Source organism: Centroberyx affinis, unplaced genomic scaffold (assembly GCF_046629955.1).
Source record: "Centroberyx affinis isolate AG114_WGS23_722 - 3 ecotype Tasmania unplaced genomic scaffold, CSIRO-AGI_Caff_v1 ptg002653l_1, whole genome shotgun sequence".
NCBI lineage: Eukaryota > Metazoa > Chordata > Actinopteri > Beryciformes > Berycidae > Centroberyx > Centroberyx affinis.
In genome coordinates this window covers 40,603-67,500 of record NW_027280845.1, presented here as the reverse complement: position 1 = coordinate 67,500, position 26,898 = coordinate 40,603, and the positions used below count along the sequence as shown (strand labels likewise).

At 45.2% G+C, this 26,898-nt stretch overlaps 2 protein-coding genes across 2 annotated transcripts in view; one reads left to right on the top strand and one right to left on the bottom strand.

Annotated features, from left to right (window-relative positions):
* Window positions 1-6,217, top strand: part of LOC139657300 (ubiquitin carboxyl-terminal hydrolase 54-like) — a gene marked incomplete at its 5' end in the record, with an annotated part of 20,201 nt that extends 13,984 nt beyond the window's left edge. The window contains 4 exons of the mRNA XM_071535087.1: window positions 1-71; window positions 655-780; window positions 4,200-4,485; window positions 5,562-6,217. The exon at window positions 1-71 is cut by the window's left edge and continues 36 nt beyond it. Coding sequence (XP_071391188.1) covers window positions 1-71; window positions 655-780; window positions 4,200-4,485; window positions 5,562-6,217 — 1,139 coding nt within the window. The remainder of the gene's footprint in view (window positions 72-654; window positions 781-4,199; window positions 4,486-5,561) is intronic.
* Window positions 6,218-10,734: 4,517 nt separating this feature from the next.
* LOC139657301 (multimerin-2-like) lies at window positions 10,735-26,525 on the bottom strand. Its single transcript, XM_071535088.1, has 7 exons — window positions 26,151-26,525; window positions 19,319-19,728; window positions 18,490-18,762; window positions 17,664-18,119; window positions 16,593-16,953; window positions 15,673-16,218; window positions 10,735-13,122 (listed from the first exon to the last, which is right to left on the bottom strand). Exons 1-7 carry the CDS (start codon window positions 26,383-26,385, stop codon window positions 12,716-12,718), a joined length of 2,688 nt encoding a protein of 895 aa, XP_071391189.1. The 5' UTR covers window positions 26,386-26,525; the 3' UTR covers window positions 10,735-12,715.
* Window positions 26,526-26,898: the final 373 nt, after the last annotated feature.

The window sequence follows — 26,898 nt, the reverse complement described above, 5'->3', positions numbered from 1 at the left end:
GTCGTTCCAAAACCCCGACGGCTGAAATAGAGAAATACGCCTACAGAACACCTGTTACACCTCTGCATAAGGTGAGAGAGAGAGAGAGAGAGAGAGAGAGAGAGACACAGAGAGAGAGAGAGAGACAGAGAGAGAGAGAGACACAGAGAGAGAGAGAGAGAGAGACAGAGAGAGAGAGAGAGAGAGACAGAGAGAGAGAGAGAGAGAGAGAGAGACAGAGAGAGAGAGACAGAGAGAGAGAGAGAGTTAGAGAGAGAGAGAGACACACAGAGAGAGAGAGAGAGACAGAGAGAGAGAGAGACACAGAGAGAGAGAGAGAGAGAGAGACAGAGAGACACAGAGACAGAGAGAGATTTTTTTCCTTCTCCTGATTGAATAATTGCAACTTTCTATTGTTCAATTATCTTTGTTGTTATTATTGCTACTTTTTCTTGATTATCACTGTTTTGGCAACAGATACTGTTCTATTTAATGCTAATAAAGCTCATTTGAATTGAATTGAATTGAGAGACAGACAGACAGAGAGAGACAGAGAGAGAGAGAGAGAGAGAGAGAGAGATACATCACCATTTGAACTCGTTCTCTGGGTGAGAATGTGTGTGTGTATGTGCACGGCTGACCTCTGACCTCTGACCCCTGACCTCTGACCTGCAGCCGGGGTCGGGCCTGTCATGTGACGATGAGAGCTACAGCGCTGAAAACCTGCGGCGGATCGCACGCAGTCTGAGCGGGACCGTCATCGGGTCGCGACCCCAAAACCTCGGGCCGTCCCGCAGCTTCGTAAGTCACACACACACACACACACACACACACACACACACATTTTGATCTTCATTCTCACTGACCTTCATTTGGCACTGGGAAACACACCAGCGCTGTGTGTGTGTGTGTGTGTGTGTGTGTGTGTGTGTGTTACCCTCCATCAACACTGCATTACATCATCATGGCCTCCCTCCCTCTGTTGGTTTTGTTCAGCTCCCTGCTGCCCCCTGCTGGTCACATGGTGCAGCTGCAGGCCGGCTGTGTTCCTGCTCTCCACACCCAGAGAAAGCAGGGTTCCTCACTGGTTCTCTGGTCCGGGTCGTGGTTCTATATGGAACCATAATGACTCAAAGAACCCTCTGATTTGTTAAAATACTCTTAAGAAAAATACTTTTATATAGTACCAGTAATTATTCTTTCTCTCCTACCATTGCAAAAACTCCTCCAAAGGTTCTCTATAGCAATTTGCTCAAATGGTTCTACATAGAACCTTTATGGTGCTGTAAAGAGCCTTTTAGAAGGAATGAAATGTTCCATATCAACAGTATTAATATAACTTCACCTCACTGGGTTCTTGTTGGATTTACCAGTTTTTCACAAATCAGAAGCTTCTACTTTGGTTCCATATAGAACCACTTTCCTAACCAAAGAACCCCTGAGGAACCCTCTTTTTTCTGGGTGAATAAAAAAAATGGTAAATCAGATTAAAGAACCCAGTGTGGTCCTGCAAAGATCCCAAATTTTGGGTTCTTAAAGATTTGTTCTTAAAGATATCCTCTGAAACACGTTCTTGAAGAGTTCTTTGCAGCACTGTGCAGGTTCTATGTGGAACCATGTGAACATTACAAGAAACAAAACACCACTGTGCAGCACCATCGAGGTCTCTGCTGTGGCACAAGCCTAAAGAACCATCCTGCGGTTCCGTGCAGAACCTCTGTGTTCAGAGTGTGTGCTCCTGGCGCTCAGCCTGAGGAACGCCTCGGGCCGCTCATTAAACATTGATCAGCGGTTTAGTTCCTCCATTAAGCTTTTAGCCTCGCCGCTCGCCGCCGATCTGAACCGACAGCTGAGCCTCGCCGCTCCTCGCCGCTCCTCGCCGCTCCTCGCCGCTCCTCGCCGCTCCTCGCCGCTCCCGGGCCCATGTCCACCCCGCCGCTGCCGCCGCCGCCTCAGAACCTCACAGCTCCATCTTTCATCTGCTCGCTCCGGCTGAAGGATCACAAGCCTCTGCCGCCGCTCCGCCTCCGAGGCCGAGGAACCGCTTCAGAACCCGCCGGGAAACTGAGACCGCATGATGATGTCGTGTTTAATAAAAAGCAGGGTGACCTCTGACCTCCAGTCAGCGATCCTCACAGGAAAAAAACACCAATTTAAAGAAAAATAAATTATGTATGTATCAGAAAAGCATTCTTTTATTATTTTTTTCTCAAGACTCTATCCTCATATAACTTCCATCAGTGTGATGGTACTTATCATGTAGCTGTTATGTCAGCCTACACTCCTAACAAAAAGGGTTCCACATAGTACCAGAAAATGGTTCTTCAGGCTCGTACCACAGTAGAACCCTTTACGGTGCTGCAAAGAAACCTTTCAGAAAGGTTCTGTAGAGCACCATTCTCAAACTGTTCTACATGGAAAGAACCATTTAAGTACTGTATATAAAATGCTCTAAACCAGCAGGAGTAAACGAACATTGTAAGAACCACACTGGGTTCTTTATTCTGTTTTGCCAGTTGTTTATTTTATTCTAACAAATCAGAGGGTTCTTTGAGTCATTGTGGTTCTGTATAGTAGTGATTCTCAACCTTTTTTATTTCAAGGACCCCTAATTTAGTCCACATTAGAATCACAGACCCCCATTTGATGAGATTTTGCCTCTTGGACCCAAATCTGAGAATATTTTTACTTTTAGATATGATTTTGTCCAAAATTCCATGACTATCGGTATTGTAGGTAGAGAGACTATGATCAAAATAGTCGTTCTTCTACATTCATGATGGTGAATTTTAACAATTCATCAATTTGCTGGGTACCCCCTGGAACCCCCTCAAGGACCCCAGGTGGTCCCCAGACCCCACATTGAGAACCACTGCTGTATAGAACCACTTCCCTAACCTGAGAACCCTGGAAGAACCCTGCTGTCTCTGGGTGTGGACAGGTGGGTTCAGGTGGGTTTAGCTCCACTGCCCCGCTGCTGCTGTCCTGTGAAAACCTCCTGACTTCGATTTTGAGTGACTTGACAGATGACTTGATGCATGAAGAGAAGACTTGAGACTTGACTTGGGTTCTGGTGACTTGGGACTTGACTCTGACTTGTACTCTGATGACTTGAAAAGGTTTCTAAAGTCTTGACTTGAGATCTTGTGTTTGTGTAAATGACTTAGATTGAAAGTGATGAGATTTGTTCCAGCAGACGACTGAATTTAAATTCTGTTTTCTGAATTTGTATGGAATGATGGAATTTATTGAAGTTGAAACTGATTATAGAAATCAAACTCATGATGCTCTTACCAAGTTTTTATCCTATTAAAACCATATTGCATTGAAAAGTCCTAGATATTTAGTTTTCTTTAAGATATTAAATTGTTACTGGACTCTTGATTTGTTCTGACTTGACTTGCTGTTCTACATTTAGACTTGAGACTTGACATTAATGACTTGGACTTGACTTGGACTTGACTTGGTGATCTACGTCTGATAAACTAAATGAATGGAGTCAAGCTGAAATCAAGGCTGTTTTTCTTCATTCCTCAAAAGCTAAACATTTTGGAGACACAAGGTTTTCACGCTCCAGTGCTGCTACATAGTTTTTTGTGTTTTTTTGTCTCATTTCTCATGTTTTCCCTTCATTGTGTGTTAACTTGCTTTTTTTTTTACCCCTTCCTCTCCATTTCTGCTTTTCTTTCCTTTATCGACGCCTCGGTACTCCTCTCCATCCATCTGTCTGTTTTCCCTCTCTTTTTCTATCTTCTATCTCTATCCCCTCACTCTTTTTCTATCTCTATCCGCTCCTCTCTTCTCTTTCTCTGTACATACTTTTCCTATTTTGAATCCCTCCGTCCTCTTTCTCTCTGCTCTTTCTTTTTCATCTCTTTTTCTTTCTCTTCGTCCTTTCTCTCTACTCTCTTTATCATTTCTTTCTCTCTATCTTTTATATCTCTTCCATATTCCATGTCCTCTCCTTTCCTTTCTCTCTATTGGCTTTCTACCTCAATCCTCTCTCTCTCTCCTCTCTATCATTTCTCTCTCTGTCTTCAATACTTCTTCCTTAATCCTCTTCTTCTCCCTCCTCTCTCCTCCCATCTTCTCTCCTTTCCTTTCTCTCTCTCTATCTTCTCTTTTCCCTCTACTACTATATCTCTCACCCTTTCTCCTCCTCTCTCTCCTCTCTTTCTTCTCCCTCCTTCTCCTCATCATCCCATCTTCCGATCCTGAAGGACCCCTCGGTGTCCAGGCCCCCCCCCAGGCTCTCCTCCTCCTCCTCCTCCTCATCCTCCCTCCTGCGTCGGCCCAGCTCCTCCTCCCTGCACCTCCCCTCTCCCTCCTCCTCCACCTCCTCCTCCTCCTCCACTGCAGACCCCCAGCACCTCCTCCACCACCACCACCACCTCCTCCTCCAGCATCGTCACCCCGGCCCCCCCGCTCCTGCACCTCCTCCACAGCACCCCCCTCTGCAGCCGTCTCGGCCCCCCAGCTCGGGCCTCTCCTCCTGGGGACACTCAGGTAACCGGCTGGCCCTTCACCTCCACCTCCACCTTCACTTCCACCCAGCACCACCAACACCACCAACACCACAAAATCTATGGAATGCACCAAAGACCACAACCAAAGACCACGAAAACCACCAAGAACCACCGAAACCACCACCAAAAAGCTATGAAAAGCACCAGAATCCACCACCAAAAACCATAGAATCCACCAAAAACCACCTTAACCACGATCAGGTCAAATGCGTTGTTAGGGTCTTAAAACCACAGTGTGCTACTTTTGTCCTTGAGGCAGCGAGGCAGTTTGAACAGTCGGGGTGTGAAACTGCAGTCTGCTCTGTCCTGCTGCCGTGAACCAAGATGCATCAAACTAACATTTATCATTTCACAGATTCACACTGAAAACACATATAGGTATTAATGTAATATAAATATACAAATAGATCTCAAGAATCTGGTGGGATGTCGGTTCATATTTTAATATATTTGTCCCTTTATTGCAAGCTATCAGTCTAGCCACTAGCCAAGCTAGTAGCTTACTAACTAACGAGCTACAGGAGCTAACCAACTCCCTGCTAAACCCAAGCAGACGGTGTTGTTGTTGTTCACGATATTGCTGCTAATTTGCCAACTGTTCAGTCTATCTGAAGTCCTCACTATGTTTTAAAGTAAAGCTAGTTTTATATAGATATGCCAATCTTCCAGGTAGAGTTTCCCACCCCGAGTGTTCAAAATGGCTGGTTCAAAAAAGAAGAATAGCAAAGGGAATTTTCTTATTTATTGTCACAGTATGAAGGACTTCTACAATGGCTGCCACTGTAGGTGGGAACTAAGCCGAGCCTAGAGTTCTAGTTTTCCAGTTAAGATGTTTTAAAAATGTAGTGAACAGTCTCACTTCTGTTTACTGAAAGAATCCACTATTATTCCCCCATATTATTTCTTCTGATTGTATCATTGTTCTTTCTTCTGATTCTAGTTTTTCTCATTTCTCTCTCATTTGTTTTGTTGGCAGTTCTGTGTTATGTTCTAATTGTTTGTCCTCTTCTCCTCCTCCCCTTCTTCCCCCCCCCTCCTCCTCCTCCTCCTCCTCAGGAGCTGGACAGAAGCTCCAGCAGCAGTTTCTGGTTGTGTCTGACAGGAGTGCAGCTCTCTCGGGTCAAAGCCTCCACAGCGTTGCGATGAGTTACGGCACTCTGCCGCGGGCCCCCCGCCGCGCCGCCCCCCCCTCCTCTGCCTCCTCCTCCTCCTTCTCCTCCTCCACCTCCACACTCCCCAGGCCCAGGGGGGCGGGTCCTGGTCCCGCCGGTCGCCCGGACTTCGGCTACGCCACCCTGTCCCACCCTCGCCGCTCCGCCGACACGACCGCCGCGAGTAACGGCCTTTACCGTCCGGCACCGCTGTCCGGTAAGATCAACGGCACCGCCCACCCGCCGCCCTCTCACCACCCTCCCCGCCACCCCAGGGTGCCGGACGGTCCCGCCCAGCCTCTCCGCCTGGACATGCCGCCCGAGAGCGACTGGCGCCGCGCCGCCGACTACAGGACCGCCCCGCCCGCCTCGGCCTGGGACCCGCACCCCGCCCGCCGCCACCAGCCCCTCCAGCGGGCCGACGCCCACCAGCGCCCCCCTCCCCGCGCTCCCAGGGTTCCTCAGCTCTGCTCGCTGTGCCAGCAGCTTCCTGCCGAGCCGCCGCGGCCCTACTGCCCGTCCTGCGGCGCCTACATGGCTCGCTTCCATCCCGGCAGCTGATCCAGGCCCGAGGCTCGCGGCAGGGATGCCCCCTTTCTCCTCTCTTTTTGTTTCTGTTTCTTTTTCCTTTGGTCGTGCTGCATACTGCAGTTGCCATAATTGAAGAGTTCTATTCCAAAACGCTTTGTAACTATTTTGTGGGAAAAAGTCCTGAAGTTCATCATTCAATATCTCTAAAATCTACATGAGCCGGACTGTGGAAGAGTTCTCATGTCATCAACCATGGACCAGCACTGTCATTTGTTTTAATTTGATGCTGCCCATAATTCTGTAAGGTTGCATGGTTCTTGTGGATGTTGGAAATCTAATTTTGGAATAAAACTCTTCGATTGGCTCTCGCTCCACAGCATCACCGGGGGAAGTGGATGAGAATGGCCTCTAAGGATTTTCCATTTCAAGGATTTGTTGCAGGTTTTTGGGTATTTTCCAGACATATCCCCCCCCCCCCCAGCCCCCCCCAGCCCCACACACACCACAGGGCCACACAGAGAGCAATATCTCGAACACTGGAGGCATACAAGGGGCAGATCTCCAACCTACGTCTATGAATGTCTGCTGGATTTAAGCACATTTAGATTTTAATTAAGATAAAGTCGTTGTAATACAAACCAGGTTGGCAGACAAGTGGAAGGAAGGATGAACGGATGGATGGATAGACGGATGAACAGATTGAAAAGAGAGCTGTGGCTTTGTGCTGGAGAGGCGGAGCTGACTGAAGCCTCAGGTCACAAAACTCTTCACGAAACGAAGGGGAAAAAATGAAGGAAATGGAGATGTGACTGACGGAGAGACGGGAAGTCGATGCATTTAAACAAAGAATTCCTTCCTGCTGTATGTGTGCCAGACTAAACCTGGAGACTGAGCAGGTGAAGACAGGTAAAGACAGGTGAAGACAGGTGAAGGCAGGTGAGGACAGGTGAAGACGCTCCCAGCCGTCTTCACACTTCGAAACAGGACAGACGGACCTCTGGAAAATAAATTTACTCTACTTGCTACTGTATTTATTTTTGTAGGCTTGTCGGACTAAGTTGTGCATAGATTACTTAAATACTCTACCTGCCTAACCTGAATATACTCTACCATAGACCTTATCTAATTTTATAAACCGGGTTAGTTAGCATCGTTTGGTATGTAAAGCCTCCTATATTGTACACCAGGCTTGTATATCTGTCATTTTGAGAGTGTGTTAGAGGATTTTAGAATAATACTTAATAATACTTAAGCTTTTTTTTTTAACAGAGTTGCGGCTAACATTTAGCATGGTGATTTGAGACGTATCTAGCCTTGAGAGAATCACTCGACTTTGGTGTACATTTATTGTAATGAGGATATATTCAGATCTTTAGTGCAGTGGGTTGACTGCATTTAACAGATTTAGTGCACTTCAGAAGTGTTGAAGATAGATTTTTTGTTTGTTTGTTGCTGTTTTCTTTTGATTGATATCTCTCCCATTGTTCAGGGAGAAGCTTAACGTTTCACTCGGCCTGTTTTTGTACCTGGAAGACATTAGAAAGCGATTGGTTTGTAGATTATGGAGCTGCAGATGTTTACACACCGAGAGGAAGGGATGCTGAAAACAAAATTACTATTTGATAAAGACTGAACTCGCTAAGAAACCAATGGCTTTGTGCCAAAAGTGCTAACCCCACCCATCTGGTGCTCCAGGTGAGGTGAAACAAACATTCAAAGTTTCAAATAACAGTTGACCCAAGTCTGGTCAGGAGTCTGGTTTGAACCAGAAGGCAAACTCTTAAAAATTTATTACAAATCTTTTTTCTCTTACCTGCCCATTTCTCTGTTACTTAACTCTTTGATTATGAAGAGAAGAAATCCTATCATTCAACAGGTCAAAGGTCATGAACAGAGTTTCATTTAGTATCAACAAAATACAAAATACCTGTGAATGCAGTTGTGGAAATGTCCTGATCTTAATAGAAAGATGGATTCTGGTTCTGCAGACTTGATGTTTCTGTCTGTGCAGGTTGAGAAAACGTCACAAGCAACTTCTTCTCATTTCAAAGTGTCAGCAGTTCAGATGAAGAGTTATTTTTTCACTTTAGTAGATAGCAGATTTAGCAGATTTCCACCTCATCACCTTATCTGAAGACCATGTCTAACTTCTGTTTTGGTTCTTTGCTCCGCCAGATATTACCGATTTTGTTTTTGGGATATTTTTTATGCATATTTTTCTACACTGTAGACATAACAGAGATAATAAGAAGATAAAAAAAAAGTTTTAAGAGAAAGTTAAGAGTGTCTTATAGATCATGCTGAAGTAAGAAATCACAGCTGCTGTGCCGTGCGGCCTGGCGGTCTGTCGGGGGTTTGGACGTCTCTTCAGACTCGCTGCAGGTCTGAGGCTGCGATCACACTTACTGCATCAAACACGACGACAGACTCGGCCATTTTATCGACTGCATGGCTGCTTTTCAGATGCAGGTGTTGCATGCATCGCGTTTATTCTACGCATGCATTTATTCCGCATGTGTAAACTGCACCGAAGAGTTTTATTGACGTTTTTTGCTGGCTCTCTTTGGTGTTTTGGTGATGAAAATATTTTTTATCAGTGAATCAGTTGCAGCAAAAATGTCTGTTCTAATACAACAGTCAATAACCAGATCTAATCAGTTCCTTCTCAATACATTTGTGCGATGGGATCTTTGCATGGAACATGGTTGCAGCAACAGAAATGCATTATTGCCTTGAATGCGTTTGTCTGATTGAACTGCATTCATTTCCAGTTCACTGCTGCATCATCACTTTACGATGCAGGAGCTGCATGCCTCGGATCTATTCTCCTTAAGCATTAATTATGCACGTGCAATCTAAAGCGACAGTTATTTTGCCCTGTTTTACACTGGTTCTCTGTCAGGTTTTCATGATGAAAACATTTCCTCAGTGAATCAAAGTTAAAATGAAAATTCACTTTGTAGTTCTGTGATCAGAATCCAAGTCTGATCAGTTTTATCTCAACATGTTTGAGCCATCAGATCCTGGTGTAGAGGTTCGCAGCAACAGAAGTGTTTATGGATTAAGTGTGATCGCAGACTGCAACTAAACTGTCAGAACAGTTAAACCAAAGAGTGCCACATGAACCAGAGAAATGTAGTGAAACAGCTCGCCCCCTGCTGGACTGCCAGCAGAACAACAGAAACATCGGTTTATTTTCCAGTCGAACATCCTGCATCACACTCCGGCCGAGCAGAGAGCGAGTCTTCGCTCAGACCCAGAAGCCTCGGGCCTTAGATGTTTAGCTGATTGCTTTTCTTGCTGACAGACAGAAGAATATGGACAGACTTGCAGCTCTGGGACTTTGTTTGTACGCGCTGTGCTGGCAGAAGGAACTTGTATTTTTGCAATAAAGTTGTCAGCGCTCTGATGAGGAGCAGCATATGAACCCTGCTGTGTTTTTCATGAGTTCAGCTTCATTCTTGTCTCATCATGATGTCGATCACCGAGTCAGTTTCACTCGGTTCATCTCCTGCAGAGCTCAGTGTGGACGCTCAACAAGCTGGTTTACCATGTGATTTAGATTTCTGTATTGCATGAAGTTACAGTTTAAGCTGCAACTTTCTTTTGAAACACTTAGCCTAAATCACAGGAGCGGTGTTACCATTAGGCAAAGATCTAATGTAAACTTATTTTTAATCAATATAAAAGAAATGTACTTCTTGAAAACCCCCCCTCTTTTTGTAACTGCATCAGTAGCTGAGAGAGAAGTAACAAAGTAAGTACTTTTCTCAGCCCCAACTTGAAGGTAATGTACAGAAAATGTATTAATATTATTAAAAAGAGGGAGAGTTGGGATTCAGGGGGCCCCATGCTTGTCTTTGCCCAGGGCCCCCAAATCACTAAGTCCACCCCTGCTAAACCGTAACTGGGTTGCAACATCAAACAATATCACAAGAACACAATGAGAAAGAAAATAAATAGAGGCGAGACATGTTTCTATTTTAAACAAGGTCCGACCAACAGCCTGGCTCCTGTGTTGGAAATCAGCTCTTCATTAAGATCCTCAAAACATGAAATTCTTGAAACATTAAGGAATTACACAAACAGTCTGGAAATTCTGGAATAAATATTCAGCCCCACTGCATGTATGATTATTAATTTTATCTAACTGTAAAGCCACAGTGAAGCCACAAATTGTGATATTGGTTGTAGTGTAGAGTAATGTTCAGTTATAGAGCGACATGGCCTAGTTGACCGTCAAATTACCAAAACATTTCTGAACACGGACCACAACCTTCAAATCCAGTCAAAAAATGAAGATGAGGAACTAGTGTGAAGGTTTAGATGGAAAATGTTTTTCAATCCTGAACACTGAAAAAGGAGCTTGTGTGCAACTTGAGAGTGAAAGCCGGGACGAAGGTTTTTCAAACATCTAAATATCTTTCCTGAGCTCCTAGTCTTTTCCATGAGTGTGTACCTTGGAAAAATAAAAGGTTTCTGTAGAGCCGTTGATTGACTCAGCAAATGGAAATCAACAACGCTTTGATGGAAGTGGTTATCGTGTTATTACATCATCATACAGGGACAACCGGAGATAAAAGAAGTCTATTTTATTCAGTTACAAGCTGGTGACATTTTAGATAAGAATGTTCCTCTTTTCCCATTTGACAAATGTGATATTTGTTAAAACACATTTCTTTCTTCTAAAACACTTTCTCAACCCAGACCATTTTGTTCCTTTACATAAATACTGTGTTATGTACGTTTTTACATTAATTATATTGGCACTTTACATACATGACACATACAGGTGACTTTACATACAAATGTTCCCCTTTCCCATTTAAAAGATGTAATATTTCCTGTAAGACACTCCTCAAAACAAAGTGTGTTATGGTGTTTTTACATAATCATATAGATATTTCCATGGATAAAATCATAATTTTAGTCAATTCTATTCTGGTAACTTTATATATTATTGTTCCACGTTATGTAAAAGATGTTGTATTTGTAGAGACACGTGTAAAACTTACTTTAAAACACAGTCAACCCAGATTGGATTTATCAACAGTTCTTGGACTGAGGTTTTATGTTTTTGCATAATCATAATGGCACTTTCATAAAGTGATTTTCATGGTCAGTTATAGTTAGGTGGCTTTACATAGTAATGTTCCACCTTATTTAAAATTTGGAATATTTGTCAAGGCACATGCAAAACTTCCTTAAAACACTTAGTCAAGACAGATTGGTCTAAGGTTTTATTAAGAATTCCTTGGCATAAACAGTGTCTTATAGTATTTTTACATAATCATATCTGCTCTTTCATAGATAAAGCTATTTTCTTGCTCTGTTTAAAATATGTACAGTAATGTAAAGACAGGTTTAAATTCCTTGAATCCCTTTATATACCCCCTTCCTCTTCCTCCTCCTCCTCCTCCTCCTCTTCCTCCCAGTAGAAATGGAAACTGGTTGGTGAAGCAGGTCAGCTCAGCAGTGGAAGAGATGCTGATATGTGGTCAGTTCTGGAACAATAAGGCAATAAGAGGATGCTGGGAAGCTGATCCTTAATCAGCACTCCAGGTTTGAGTATATCTGTGTGTCCAATCAGAATTCAGCGTATGAAACAGTAGTATGTTGTAGCCACCAGGTAAAAAAAAAAAAAAAAGATATTCAAGACAGCTGAAATTGTAGGCCAGGGTTAGGTGTTCAATTCCCTGGGCTCAATGGTTTCAGCATATTCATATAACAAGTTGACTAATCATATTCCTTTCCTAATACTTTTGTTCCTCATACTTTTCTAGCAGGTTGGAGTTTTACCACATTTTTCAGATGCAGAGCTGCTCTGAAGGCAGAAATAATCTCACTTAGTTTAAAGCAGAAATTATGGTCAAAATATAAATAAAAAAAACATAAATAGCAATGACTTCTTTTCATGATGATGGAAGGTCAGCAGCTAGCTAACTATCTTACCTAGCTAGCTATAGGCTAACACGGCTAGTTTGAGGCTAACTAGCTAGCCTAGCTAGCTCAAGTTCTCAACTTAGTATGATAGATTGTATTTTTTCAGTTAGCAGCAGAGTGCTAGGCTTCATAATATTAGCTTCCTCCTCTCTTACCTCTTGCCTTTTTATGTTACTGTGGTTCTTTGGCTCTGCCCACTGAGATTATTATATTATACTCTATCAACCAGGTTATTTCTGCCTCCAAGAAATGTTTGTAGAACTAAAACTCCAAGCTAACCATGTAATGAACATGGATTGAAAAGTAGAGCAAGGCACTGTACTACCAGGGTTGGGGGTTTGATTCCCACTGCAGCCACCCAGGCTAAAGACGTATTCACTCATGTACTGTTTAAGGTGCCTTAGATAAAAGCCTTCACCAAATAGAATATAGCAAATGTTAAATTCTCATTATGTATGCATCTCACCCCAAATTCTGACTCCCTACAACAACATGGACTCCCTCACGCCTCAACAAGCCCCTCCCACCCAGAGTTTACGAGCAGTGTCTTTGGACCGGCTGTCAGTTGCCCGTCCAGCAGCGCCCTCAGGTGGCCTGGTGGAGCAGGAGCCCAGCGAACACATTGTCCCGTGAATTCACCAGCGTCCCTTCTCTCAGTTCCAGCTGAACCTCCTCTCCCTCCCTCAGGACCAGGAGGCCCAGGCGGGTGACAGGCCCCGCCTCCGTCACCTCCTCCCGGTGGAGGCAGGCGAGAGCGCCTCCAGACTTCCTCCTCAAGCCGACGTGGGCGGGGCCCGGGCTCAGGTCCAAGGTGAGGACGAACAGGTAAGTCCCGTTCACCGGAGCGGTGAAGGAGCCGGTGTTGGAGTAAACCTGGCCGCGGTTCAGAGACGCTTCAAGCACGAAAAAGCCGCTGTCCTGGACGTTCTGTTGAGACGCAGCCAGGAACAGCAGAGGGTTCTCCACTAGCTGGGGTAGGACAGGAACGTCACCTGTGGAGAAAAGGAAGAGCATGAGTTTTGCTCAGTTAACTTTCCCGCCAAGTACTCCATACAGCAAGTCTGTTGATTGACACATGATGCACAACAAACTTCCAAGAAACCAAAACCAAGTTCCTTTCTCAGTTTGCCTTCTTGTGCATTCTTATGTCCTCATGACGCGTTTTAAGTAATATCTGAACGGCCGAATCACAGTTCCAAAACAAAAAGAATGCCGAGGACGGAGGACGGACAAAGATCCTGGAAGTTTACTTGCCACCCGAGGATGAATCGGATGGTGACTTGGGCAACAAAAACCAACGGGAAGCCCTAAGATTCATTGCAAGAACGCCGCCTCACATCCAAACAGTGCTACAGTCCAGAGCACAGAGCCGGTTGAAACAGATCAGAAAATGAACAACAGGGTGTCTTAACGGATCACCTGTGATGTCAAGCCCACAGTCCATCTCAAACTGTAAAGATGCTTCCCTGTTCGCTTTCATGAGAGTTCATTCTGTCCAAGAAAACTTGGGCAAAAGTATCGACAGTCTTGTATCTGATATTTAGACCGGTCTCAAGAACAACACTGACCGTTAGTTCTCTACACTTGTCTGTCTGCCATTGTATAGGCCCAATGGAAATCATGAGTGTAACCTCATCACATAGAATAATCATTTGTGGCCCGCTGGTGAATGATGTTCTGAGGAAAACTGATTGAAAATTGTTCGTAGACTTTGTGATACAGTTCTACAGTTCAAGTTCTCTTCTCTTTGCTTGTACCCCTCAAAGACAAGAATTACCTGCAAGATCCTCCTCGTCGCCTACAAAGCACACCTACAAATAATATTGTTATACTTCTTGTGTAAGAGGAGGAATCTCTGAGGTCATGGTTGCTACAGAACAGCACCCTGGAGCTGGTGGGGCTTCAGTGTCTTGCTCAAGGACACTTCAGCAGGGTGGGCAACCATCTTCCACCCTGCTGCCTCAAGATTTGCTTTATGCATTTTAGGATAGGTCATATACAACCAAGATTCCCCGTTTACCATGCCAGAGTGCATCCAACAGCCAAAGGGGGTAGTATTGTAGGGCCAGAAGAAAGACATTTACTCTGATTTGGTACTTAAAATATTAAACTCAGACCCTAATCTGGCAGATTATGACATCGTAATATTAGTAATAATTAAGATTATGGCATGGTAACGTGGTATAATATCATCATGGTCAGGTAAAAAACTCAAACTTTCATGTGTTTATTTCAGTTGAAGTATTACAGGCTCCTCTGTGGGTTGAGGAAATTCTCTGGATTCTTGGATTTATGAAACCCTTTCAAAACCCATTAGATAATGCATCATCATCAAGCTAAACACAAGGCTGTTTGTCTTAGTTCCTGAACAGTTGACATTGTGGAGATACAAAGTTTTCACCCGACAGTGGCAATATGTTATTTGAGGAGACCCGTGTAAATCAAGCTTCTGGCCTGAGCTCAAAACGATTGAGGTTGTACCCACTAGGAGGCAACATTGGCTCAAATTTAACAAACCAGACTAGTTAGACGATGGCAAATGCTAAAATGTACATTGGCCTTTTCTAAGAGCATTCATCAACACAAAATTGTGACACTGGTCAATCAATTTATACTCATCCCATATGGTCTAAAACATCTCTAAACCCAGTAGTCTGTACTGTAATCTTAGGTTGTTTTTTTTTAGCTGACACTCTTTTCCAGAGCAACTTACAGTGAATGACCAGGTACAGTAAGAGTTCTGTGTCTTATACAAGGCTACTTCAGCAGAACCCATGGCCTCCCTGTTTCCTGCTTCTCTTAGTCCTTTTTGACTAAAAGAAGCAGGAAGGCTCAGGGGTTGGAGAGACGCCATGTTTTGGTGCTAAAAAAAGAATCTTATTTAACTTCATGGTTACATTTAGAAACTTAAAAGATGAATACCAGGCCAGATTTTACTAAGAGGTGGTACTGGCTTTGCTTTGACCCATCCATCACTTTGCGGTTTACACAGACCAGATCACAGGTTCATTCCCTGCAACAGCTGAAACGTGGCCATCAACAGCCATGTATCCTGCCAAAGTGTCCTTGAGCAAGACACTGAACCCAAACCTGCTAGGAATTTAATCTTATTTTACTGTTACACTTCCTGTAAGTCACTCTGGGTAACAGCGTCCACTAAATGCCTAAATTGGTAAATATGAAAATGTTATCATTTCAAATGAGTATCCTTGAATTAACTAAATAATAATGTGTGAATTTTAAATTATTTGTGATGTTCATTTTCTTGGTGGAGGTGGAAGGATTGTGCCTCTGTTCTGGTTCAAATCCTGGATTGGTTGAGAAAATCTGGTAGGGGAAAGTGAATTAGAAACCACAAATATGAACTTCTCTAAACCCCCCAATCAGCCCCTTAATCCCAATTAATCCATTGAAGCTGCTTAGTGGCCAATGGTCCTATTGGTGAACTTGATGTTACGTCACATGACGTTTACCAATACTCATTTGGACCCACTGCAAATTGCTTTTGATCGATTTTTGTCTGTTCAATAAGACAAACTCACCTGATGTGTCCCTCCTGCTCCGAAGGTTTCCTCTCCCACTGGATCCCTGATTCCCTCCTCTTGTCGTCTCCGCACCTTTCCTCTTCTCTCTCTTCCCGTCTTTGTTCTTCACCAGGTTCCACAGTTTATCGAGGTCCAGCGTGGCGTCGGATCCTGCCAGCACCTCGGCATTAATGAAGACGTTCTTGAACACCCTGAGGTGCTCCTCCAACCCCCTCCTCAACCACATCACCTCCGCCTGCAGCTTGGCCTCCACACCACCGGGATCCGCCTCCTTGTTGCTGTTGCTGTTGTTACAGCCGGCCGGGCAGGGCTTCTCCTCCAGCCGCCGCACCTTGACCCCCAGCTCCTCCACGGTTTTCTCCAGGCTCCACAGATCTCCTCCGTCTCCTCCGTAGTCCAGGCGCCTGCCCTCGGGATCGAGGAGCTGGCGTTCCCTGGCCGGACCTCCACTCCTCCTCGTCAGGCTGCCGGGGATCCAGTCGTCTGGGAGGAGGTGGGAGGAGGAGGAGGGCTGGTCAGCAGCCGGCGCCTCCTCTCTGCTTTCTGGGAGTGGAAAAAGGAGACAAGCAGACAAGCAGAAGGTTGAGATGATGGAAAAAATGTAGACAGCCTCATAAAGTATTATGCAAGTGTAGACAGTGTGCGGTTTTTAAGTAAAATTTGCTTGTTATCATCAGTTTAGACAGCAGAATTGTATGTCACGATATCCGAATCATGACAATATGATTCCACTGAAAGACGATAAACGATAATATTGAATTATCGCCCAGCTCTAGGTTATAGTAACTAAAAGTAAAAAAAGCTCACTACAGTATCAAAAACGCACATCACAGTATCACAGTATCAGAGTATCAGAGTATCAGAGTATCAGAGTATCAGAGTATCAGAGTATCGGAGTAGACGCGTTAAAAAGTCACCTTGCCGGTCGCCCTGCAGGGAGTCGATGAGCTTGTGTTTGCTCAGCTGGTCCTGCAGGTGTCGCAGCTGCTCCTTCAGCACCGGGATGGAGTGCGCCTCCTGGTCCACGACGGGCCACTCCATGAACTCCAGCACCTCCTCTCCCAGCAGCCGCTCCAGGACGTCGCTGTGGCGGATGGCGTCCTTCAGCAGGGAGGCGAATGAGCTGGACAGGTGGCGCATCCCCGCCATCAGCCCGCGGTCCGCCTCCTGCAGGCTGGACACCTCCGCCAGGACGCCCGCCACCGAGCCGCTCAGCTGGGTCAGGTTGTGGTGCATAGTCCTGGTCCGGCTCTGCTCGAACGCCAGGGACTCCTTCACCTGGTGATGATGATGATGATGATAGCGAATGGTAATCATAATGCTTGATTAAAGAGTTTATTTCTAAAATGCTATACATCACTTTTGTGAAAGTAATTTTTAGGACAAATTGCAGAAAGTGGACCCACATCCAAAACTTAAGGAGGTGCAGACTCGTGGAAAACTAGTTGATTATGAAGGAAGGAAAGTCGCACACACTTTTGTTTTTTAAAAAGGTTATTTTTTGGGGGGCATTTTCGGCTTTATTTGACAATACAAGTAGGGAGAGACAGGAGAGACTGCATGTTTACAGCCTATATAAAGTATGTTCACCTGCTCGTTATGCGCTGTTTTCATGCACTTTTGAAGCTTTAATAAATATTTTGATGTTGCTTCCAATCCCTTTATTTTGATTATACCCTGTGCCTCTTTGGTAGCCCCTTTTCTCCCCACTGTTTTTTTGACATGAGAGAGAGGGGGATGACATGAGACAAAGGTCCTGGGTCCAGTTTGAACCCAGGATGTCACAATTACACGGTATGCGCCTTAGATCACTGAACCTCCAGGATTGGACTCCAAAAGTGGTACACTTGTTTTGGCACGAATGCCTTCGTCAGGGTGATTATGAATGGCTATGCAAGGATATTTATAAGTCTTTGATTTTGAGGGACGGACACCTAAACCTGAAGTTTACTGTTGATGTTTTAGATCATTTTTTTCTTTTTACTTACCTGTTGGAGGCCAAGCTGTAGCGCCTCCACCGCCGGTTCCCAGTCGCTGGCCTCGTCCCAGCCCCCCGCGTCGCTGCTCCCGTCCAGAGCTAACCGGTTCTCATTGGCCAGCTCCGTTACGTTGGCCACGCCCTCCTCCAGCTGAGAGATGGCGGCCTTCAGCACCTTGCAGTCGCAGTCTCCGGACGAGTTCTTGTAGGGCACCGTGAACAGGTAGTCCACGTCGCTGTCCAACTCCTTCAGCCGCTGGCCCTGCTGGCTCAGGTTCCCCGCCAGCTCGTTGACCCGGGTCAGGACCGCCACCTTGGCCGCCTCCACATCCAGGCCCGTCTCCATGAACTGGATCTGGCTGTCCCGACCCGTCTGGGCGATTTTCTCCTCCAGGCCCTTGTACTCCCTCCTCAGCTCCTGGATGTTCCCTAAGGTCATATCCACATCCTCCACCAGGCCGTCCACCTGGGAGACACATGAGGTTAAAGAAAATTAAAAAATAAAATTCGGTCATTATCTACTCATCCTCATGCCAGTCTTCCTCCATTGTATTCAGCTTCCGCATTCCCAAACCTGGTGAGGTTTGTGTGTGCGACAGCACGCGACTTCTGTGGCAACATGATCTTGTCAAGTTTGGGAACATGGAAGATGAATACAATGGAGGAAGACACAATTTCCATTAAATAGATACAATTTTGTGAGTTTGCCCCGGGATTTTATTTTTGTCAGGGTGGAAAAGCCTCTGAAACAGCATTTAGACCATCATGGGACACTAAAACTAATTGAAACCCAGGAGAAAAAGAGGATAAGGTAGAGGTATTTTTGTTTTACCCACCTTCACCATGTTGTCGACCACCATGTTGTCCAGACGCGTGATGGCGTCCCAGAAGGCCGAGGTGTTCGGGTGCTGCTGGGGCTGCTGGGGCCAGGGGGGAGGCAGGGAGGGAGGGGGGCGAGCCGGGGAGGGAGGGGGGTGAGCCGGGGAGGGAGGGGGCGTTCCCGGAGGAGAGAGGTGATCTTCTGCCTGGCCTGTCTGGAGATCCTCAGCCATCTGCTCCTGGTCCAGTTTCATATCTGCCAGCGTGGCGTTCATGGCCTGCAGGCTGACCTGGGATCAGGGACAGGGGCTTTGAGTTTAGTCTTAGAATTTAATAAGAGATGGCTTTAATTGAGTGTTGGACTGAGATCAGTTTGTCATACTTGCATTGCTGCTAAGCACTTTTTAACTGGAAGAATGTTTAGTTTAGTTTAGTTTAGTTTAGTTTAGTTTAGTTTTCCCCATGATGAAATCAGGAGAGGGACTATGGATCGACCCTGGTCCATCCGTCTGTCTGGACAATGATGCGTGCCATTGCTCCATTGCTGCATTTTCAAAATTACACTGGTTGTCCTAAAGGGGGCGCCACAACATTTGTTTAACTGTCTGCACAATATTTCAGATGCTGCTAATCTGATTTTCATGAAACTTAAGTGAATGATGCGTCTCATTGCTCCATTCTGGCATTTGAAACAAAACAGAAATTTTGAAACAAAACTCTCTACATATTCTCTTTCTTCTTCCTATCAACAGTACCATGATTGTTGTTTGAAGAATACTCATCTCAAATAAATGGTTTTATTTTCTATACTTTTGGAAGTGAGAGCTGCCCCAGTCGTCCACTGACCTGCAGCATCTTCTGGTTGCGTTTCAGCTTCATGTCGATGTCCGTCTTGAAGCTGGTGAGGTTGTAGTGCAGCATGGCATGCTGGGAGTGCAGCCTGTCCTCCATGTCGGCGCGGTGGCTCTCCAGCTGCCTGCGAACCTCCTCGATGCGTTTAAACGTCTCGTCCGGCTCGGCTCCTTCCTCCCGGAGCTCCAGGGCTCGCGAGACGTCTCCCTCCGGCTGGCTGCTCCTCAGCTGGGCCACGTCCCGGGACAGCTCCCCTACCTGCCGGCTCAGGTGCTCCAGGCTGCGGTTGAAGCCCTCCAGGACCGGCTGCAGCTGGGACATGACCAGGGCCATCATGTGGGGCAGGGGGAGGGCGGAGGGGAGGTCTGGGTAGGGCAGAGCGCCGGCCTCCACCTCATCTGGACCTGAAACACAGGGCAGAGACACAAAGTCACATGTGGAGACCTGCATGTGAATTAAAAGCACATGTGCTTTTTGGACACATGTTGGTTATCATATTTTTCCCACTGACACTTTCATCTGCAAATTGTCTCTTTACATGTGAAATGAAGTTTTCACATGTGAAACAAATATTGACAGATCTAATGGCAGGTGAAAAAAAGTTCACATGGAAAAAAAACCCTCTTTATCTAGAAATTGCATTTTTTTTTATATCTTAAGTGAAAACTGTCACATGAAGTTCACATGTGAAAACCAACATGTGTCCAGAAAGCACATGTTCACCTCACCTCACCTCACCTCAAAATGAAAATACAGCGAGTAACTAGTCAGTGGAAACTGCATTGAAGTTTGTATAAAAACCAAACACACAGCTCCACCTCAGCTTTCTCACAAACTTATAACAGGGTTCTTCTTTTTACAGCTCCAAAAAGCAAAAAGCATCCATCAAATTTCTCCTTCAAACAGCTCATGCAGCATAATCCAAGTGTTTTGTAGCCAAACGATTATACTGTGGCTCCAGCAGTCCAATATTCACCTCATTATGTTCTATATTTTCCTCACTTACAGCAGCAAACAGACTCTGCCTCCACAGTGCAGAAAATATAGTCTCAGATAAATGACTAGAATGTGAAATTCACAATTAAATCTCCTGTTTTGACTAAAATGTACAAAATGCAGAGGTGTGACCAAGTCAACTTTGGTCACAGCTGTGTCTAAATGTAGAACAGCAAGTCAAGTCAGAACAAATCAAGAGTCCAGTATCAATTTAATATCTTAAAGAAAACTAAATATCTAGGACTTTTCAATGCAATATGGTTTTAATAGGATAAAAACTTGGTAAGAGCATCATGAGTTTGATTTCTATAATCAGTTTCGACTTCAATAAATTCAATCATTCCATACAAATTCAGAAAACAGAATTTAAATTCAGTCGTCTGCTGGAACAAATCTCATCACTTTCAATCTAAGTCATTTACACAAACACAAGATCTCAAGTCAAGACTTTAGAAACCTTTTCAAGTCATCAGAGTACAAGTCAGAGTCAAGTCCCAAGTCACCAGAACCCAAGTCAAGTCAAGTCTCAAGTCTTCTCTTCATGCATCAAGTCAAGTCTCAAGCTATTCAAACTGTGACTTGAGTCCAGGTCATGTGACTCGAGTTCCCACCTCTGACAAAATGTAAATGCGTGTCTGTAGGTAAACAGCGTGACTCGGGTTCAAACCCACGCAATCTCAACACATGCAGAGCTTCACAGGCGGGACCACATCGCTCCACTCGGCCCCCGGGGCGTTTCAGACGACCGACAAATGAAGCGGAGGTGGAAAACAAACGCGCCCCCCCCCCGGGGTCGGTGTGTATTCTGGCTCCACACCGGCTCAATATACTCTCCTGAACCAAACGACAACAAACTGGGAAAATCCCCTAAATCGCAGAGCATTTCCTCTCCTGCAGACAAACGGCTCGTATCGTTTCTGACACTAGTTCCCCCGAACCGCTCGGGCCGTCCCGCTCGGGCCGCGCCGTCCCGCTCGGGCCGCTCCGCCTGCAGGACGACTCTTTGTTTTGGGAGGCAGGAGCCGGGCGGACAGGAACAGCAGCTGAGTTTGGACGCTTGGTTTGTTTTTCGGCTCGGTGTTTATGGGAGAAACTGAACCGGTTCCCTTTCAGACCAGAAACTGGCCCCGAGAGACCCATCCTACACCCTGTGTGTGTGTGTGTGTGTGTGTGTGTGTGTGTGTGTGTGTGTGTGTGTGTGTGTGTGTGTGTGTGTGTGTGTGTCTGTAGGAGATCATATGAGCATGTGTTTATGTGCATTCTCAAGTATGCTTTTGGTTTTTGTTTCTGTGTGGAGGTGTGTGTGTGTGTGTGTGTGTGTGTGTGTGTGTGTGTCACATCTGAGCATGCATTTATGTGTGTTCTCAAGTACGCTTGTGTGACTGTGTGTGTGTGTGTGTGTGTGTGTGCGCGTGCGTACGCCCATGTGCAAGCTTTTATCTCTGTGTGAATTTTATTTTTTTTTATTTTTTTTATTATTTCATTTTACTCACTTATATTGTATTATTATTGTTTTATTGTATTTTATACTTTTGTGACGCACTTTGTAACATTGTTAAGAAAAGTGCTATATAAATAAAGTTCATTATTATTATTATTATTATTATTATGATGGTGTGTATGTGCGTGTCCTCAACGATGAGACGGTTCCTGTGTGTGTGTGTGTGTGTGTGTTTGCGTGCATGTACATGTGTCCCCCCTTTCATTCCTGTGTTCACACCACACACGTATGCATTCATGTGTGTTTACATGCATGCACGTGTGTGTGTGTGTGTGTGTGTGTGTGTGTGTGTGTGTGTCGTTAAGAAAACAGGTTGTGATGAAAGAGGCTGAGATCACAGAGACCTCTGTGTGTGTGTGTGTGTGTGTGTGTGTGTGTGTGTGTGTGTGTGTGTGTGTGTGTGTTCTGACAGGTTTAGCCCCAGGTCTCTCTGCTCCCTGTCACTCTCCTCTGTAGACAGAGTCCAGACACGACCACCCCACACACACACACACACACACAAACACACACCCACACACACACACACACACACACACACACACACACACACACACACAGGTCTCTGTGATCTCGGCCTCTTTCATCACAACCTGTTTTCTTAACGACACTGCAAAGACCAAAAAACTCAAACCATAGAAGAAGAAGATAACCCCTCCCCTCCTCGTCCCACATGCTGTGGTATGGAGGGGTCAAAGGTCACGGTACAGTGAGGTCATGCTGCGACGGGAAGCTGCGGGGGGCTGCGGGGGCGTTTGGTGGTTGAAATCAAACTCACCCCTGTTTGTTTCTTCTTCCTCTGCAGTGTTTGTATCCAGCGACTGTCAGTCTGATTTACAGACCGGAGCCGACCGGACGTCCCGTTTCAGCAGGAACATTACGCAACTTTACACTTTGTTCTCAGTTTTAACACCGGCTGGAATGATTCCTCTAATGTTTATGGAGTAAAATTATATGACAAGATGTTCTGGCCACTGTTAGTGTGTATTGTGGCCACCTAGTGGGCAACATGTGTGTCACATTTGCCGTAGTTCCTTTCAGTTTCCTTTCACTCTTTGGTAGAGTGCAGAGAAAGTCAGCAGCTACCACTACAGAGCTTTGGAAAATATATCCCTGTAAGTACCTTTGTTGTGTAAGAAGTTCTTTACATGTTCATTGTTAAACAAAGCAAATAGCTTACTTGGAAGATTACTGTTATGCCTTTGCGGCATTGACGCTAATTTCAGTTAGCCCGTCTATGGAAATGGTGTGGTATGTTAGCATCAAGCTATCGGGCCACGTGGATTTGGCACATGGTTATGTCACAGCTTTATGTCAGAGCTTGCTTAACTAAATGTGCTTGTGTAATTGCAAATATATGCTTGTAATATGTTGTTTTGTTTATTTTGAGTTTTACAGTATTATCCAATTTGGAGGCAACAACAAATACCCTAAAATCAGCAACTGCAGAAACAAAGTAAAGTCAGATTCCTCTTCTCACTGTGAATGGATCCACAGTTTGTCAGTTTACTTTGATCCAGTTTCTGTTGCTGATGGAGAGACACACAATCTGTTCTGTGATGGATGGATTTAAGATGGACTGGAGGGAAAGTCAAATTGCTAAATATTTTTAAAAGAAAGCTAAAAACTTCTCTCTTCACTTTAGCCTTTAACTTGCTCTGACTTTCCTGATTCAGGCCTGAAACTCTTTTTTTGCACTTTGCTTCGCACTTATGCACTGCTGCACTTCTTTTAAAATGTTGTATTTTACTTGATTTTATTTATTTATTTTATCTATTTTTTAACTTTATTTTTACTATTATTATCAAGTGGGTTTTATCCTCCATCTTAGTTTACATTAATTATGGCATTCTATCCCTGTTTTTATGCTCATTCTATGTCAATTTTCATGTGAAGATGCATTCTATGTATTCTATTCTCATCTTTATCTTATTTTCACTATTATTATCAAGTTTTATGTGAAGCACTTGGTGCATGTAATTTCTTTGTTGTAAAGCACTTTGAGCTGCATTTCTTGTATGAAAGGTGCTATACAAATAAAGTTTATTATATTATTATTATTAAATTACTGACTTTAACAAATACTCAAAAAGTACAAGTACACAACAAACCTACTCAATTAAAGTAATGTGAGTAAATGTAATCAGTTACTTCCAGTCTTGCTCATTACTTATGGCAGTCTGCTGGTTGGTCAGTTGGACTCTCCTGTGGGAAAGTCTGAGCAGCCGGCTCTCTCCAAACAAGGACAATATAGAACAGAGGAAGTACCAGGGGAACAACAGTGTGTGTGTGTGTGTGTGTGTGAGTGTGTGTGTGTGTGTGTGTGTGTGTGTGCAGTGACCGACCATAAGATGAGAACTGACACCATATTAGACCTCCTGTGTCGCCACACCAACATGTGCATTACGTCACACACACACACACACACACACACACACACACACACACACACACACCTACACACACACAATGTATGGTTGACATATTTTCCAGAAGAAAGAGAGGATTTCCTGAGGAGGAAGTGTGTGTCAGTGTGTTTCTGTGTGTGTGTGTGTGTGTGTGTTTATGGTAACCGGAGGTGTCACTGCATAGGAATGGCGCTGTATGTGTGTGTGTGTGTGTGTGTGTGTGTGTGTGTGTGTGTGTGTGTTCCCAGCTCAGCCTCCATAGTTCAGTGTCATAATTCACTCCACTAGTCAAGACTGTCCATTCTCTCATAGGATGTGGATGAGACATCAGGATTATAAATACCACATCTAACAGCCTACACACACACACACACACACACACACACACACACACACACACACAGAGAGAGAGACACCCATAAACTTCCAACAGTATCTGAGAGGGTTAAGGTTGTAGCATTCTCTGTGCTGGCTTTAAAAAGTGAATTTCCCCTCAGGATAATATATAGAATGCTATTTTATTTCTATAAATATGGACAAACTGAGTCCTGTTCTTCTATTTTAAAGCTGTTTACTGAATTAGCGATCTAAAGTGAAACAGAGTGGAATCTCAGTGGGCGATCGGTTCAGATTTAATATAGCAGTGATACCCAAGAGGAAGGTTAAAACTGTGTTTCCGGCTGCAGTGTGGAGACAGTGGTCCGTCCCATCAGCAGCACTGAAGTCTCCATGATCCCAGTAAATAACATCCTCAAAAGTATTAAGGCTTTAAAGGTATAATATGTAACATTTCCGCATTAAAATATCTAAAACGACTAGACCTATGTTATATATTTTTTTGAGTTGTGTACTTACATTATCCCAAATGTTTCCAACAATGTTCAAACCCAGAGAAATCCGTCATTTTCTTCAAGGTAACGGTGCGTTTCATTTGGTCGCCTGTCATGGCGTCATATCCCCTTTACCCCCCTAACTTCCTGTCATGGCGTCAGATCCCCTTTACCCCCTAACTTCCTGTCGTGGCGTCAGATCCCCTTTACCCCCTAACTTCCTGTCGTGGCGTCATATCCCCTTTACCCCCTAACTTCCTGTCATGATGTCATATCCCCTTTACCCCCTAACTTCCTGTCATGGCGTCATATCCCTTTACCCCCTAACTTCCTGTCATGGCGTCATATCCCCTTTACCCCCTAACTTCCGAGGAAACACGGGAAACACCAGATGATCCGTCAGAGAGTGAGGAAGGAAGTCGGCCAGCTAGCTAGCTAGCCGCTCTAGCCGCTCTGTTGTTTTTTTCATTCTGTTGTTTTTATCGCTCACTGTGACGGATCACGATTATTCATTCCCGTTTGCTGCGTTCTGTCGCCGAAGCTGTCCCCGTAAAAAAACTCCCATGATCCCACGCTACTTCACGACATCATCAAACTACGTCTTTTGTTATTGTTTTGATTGAGAGAGCCCTAGCGGCAGAAATTACATACTGTGCGTTTAAAGTCACAATGAAATGAAAAATGACTTTTTCACCTTGTTAGCTAAATTTGCAGATCATAACATACACCTAGTTTTTTATTTTCTTGTATTTTTATATTAAAATCTTTAATGGTGACCCCATGCTGCACCAGCAGGTGGTCACATCACCTGGCACCAAAGATCAGCCAATAGCAGATGGCCATTTCAGTAGCATGCTTTAGATGTCAGGCTTTACACAGGTTTGGGTTTGGGGTTTATTTCCTCTTTAAAGGTAAAATACCTCTTCAGATCCTCTAAAATGTATTAAGTTAAGTAACAGAACAAAAAAAGAGCCTGAGAGAAAATGATTTACTTTTTGTAAACATTTAAGGAAAACAACAGTGAACCAACACTGCTGAGAAATAACTGTAAACAAACCAGACCATTTTTACATTAAACTCGCTGTCTGACTCACTGTGAAAGTCGTCTTCCTGCTGGCGGTGGTGAGGGTACGGGTTGTGGGCGTGGCCTCTGTCCTGGAAGTTGTGGGTGTGGCCTGGGTCCCGGTCCTGGGCGTTGTGGCTGTGGCCTGGGTCCTGGTCCTGGGTCATGTTGGCATGGCCTGGGTCCAGGTCTTGGGCGTTGTGGGCGTGGCCTGGGTCCCGGTCCTGGGGTGTTGTGGCCGTGGCTTGGGTCCCAGTCTTGGGCATTGTGGGTGTGGCCTGAGTCCCGGTCCTGGTGTGTTGTGGCCGTGGCCTGGGTCCCGGTCCTGGGCGTTGTGGGCGTGGCCTGAGTCCCGGTCCTGGGTGTTGTGGCCGTGGCCTGGGTCCCGGTCCTGGGCGTTGTGGCCGTGGCCTGAGTCCCGGTCCTGGGTGTTGTGGCCGTGGCCTGGGTCCCGGTCCTGGGCGTTATGGGCGTGGCCTGGGTCCCGATCCTGGGTGTTGTGGCCGTGGCCTGGGTCCCGGTCCTGGGCGTTATGGGCGTGGCCTGGGTCCCGATCCTGGGTGTTGTGGCCGTGGCCTGGGTCCCGGTGTGAGGCGGTGCGGTTGTCCTGGACATTGTGGGCATGGCCTGGGTCCCGGTGCGAGGCGGTGCGGTTGTCCTGGATGTTGTGGGCGTGGCCTGGGTCCCGGTGCGAGGCGGTGCGGTTGTCCTGGATGTTGTGGGCGTGGCCAGTGTCGTACAGCGTGTCGACGGACGCCTGGTGGTCGTTCTGTTCTCGG

Excerpts from the sequence above, each read along its gene's own strand:
- LOC139657301 (XM_071535088.1), bottom strand. The coding sequence starts at position 26,385 with ATGCCCAAGACTGGGACCCAAGCCACGGCCACAACACCCCAGGACCGG. Across the intron at positions 19,729-26,150 it reads GCAGGAAGACGACTTTCACA|GTCCAGATGAGGTGGAGGCC; the intron begins GTGAGTCAGACA and ends CCTGTGTTTCAG. Across the intron at positions 16,219-16,592 it reads CCTGCAGGGCGACCGGCAAG|AAAGCAGAGAGGAGGCGCCG; the intron begins GTGACTTTTTAA and ends TTCCACTCCCAG.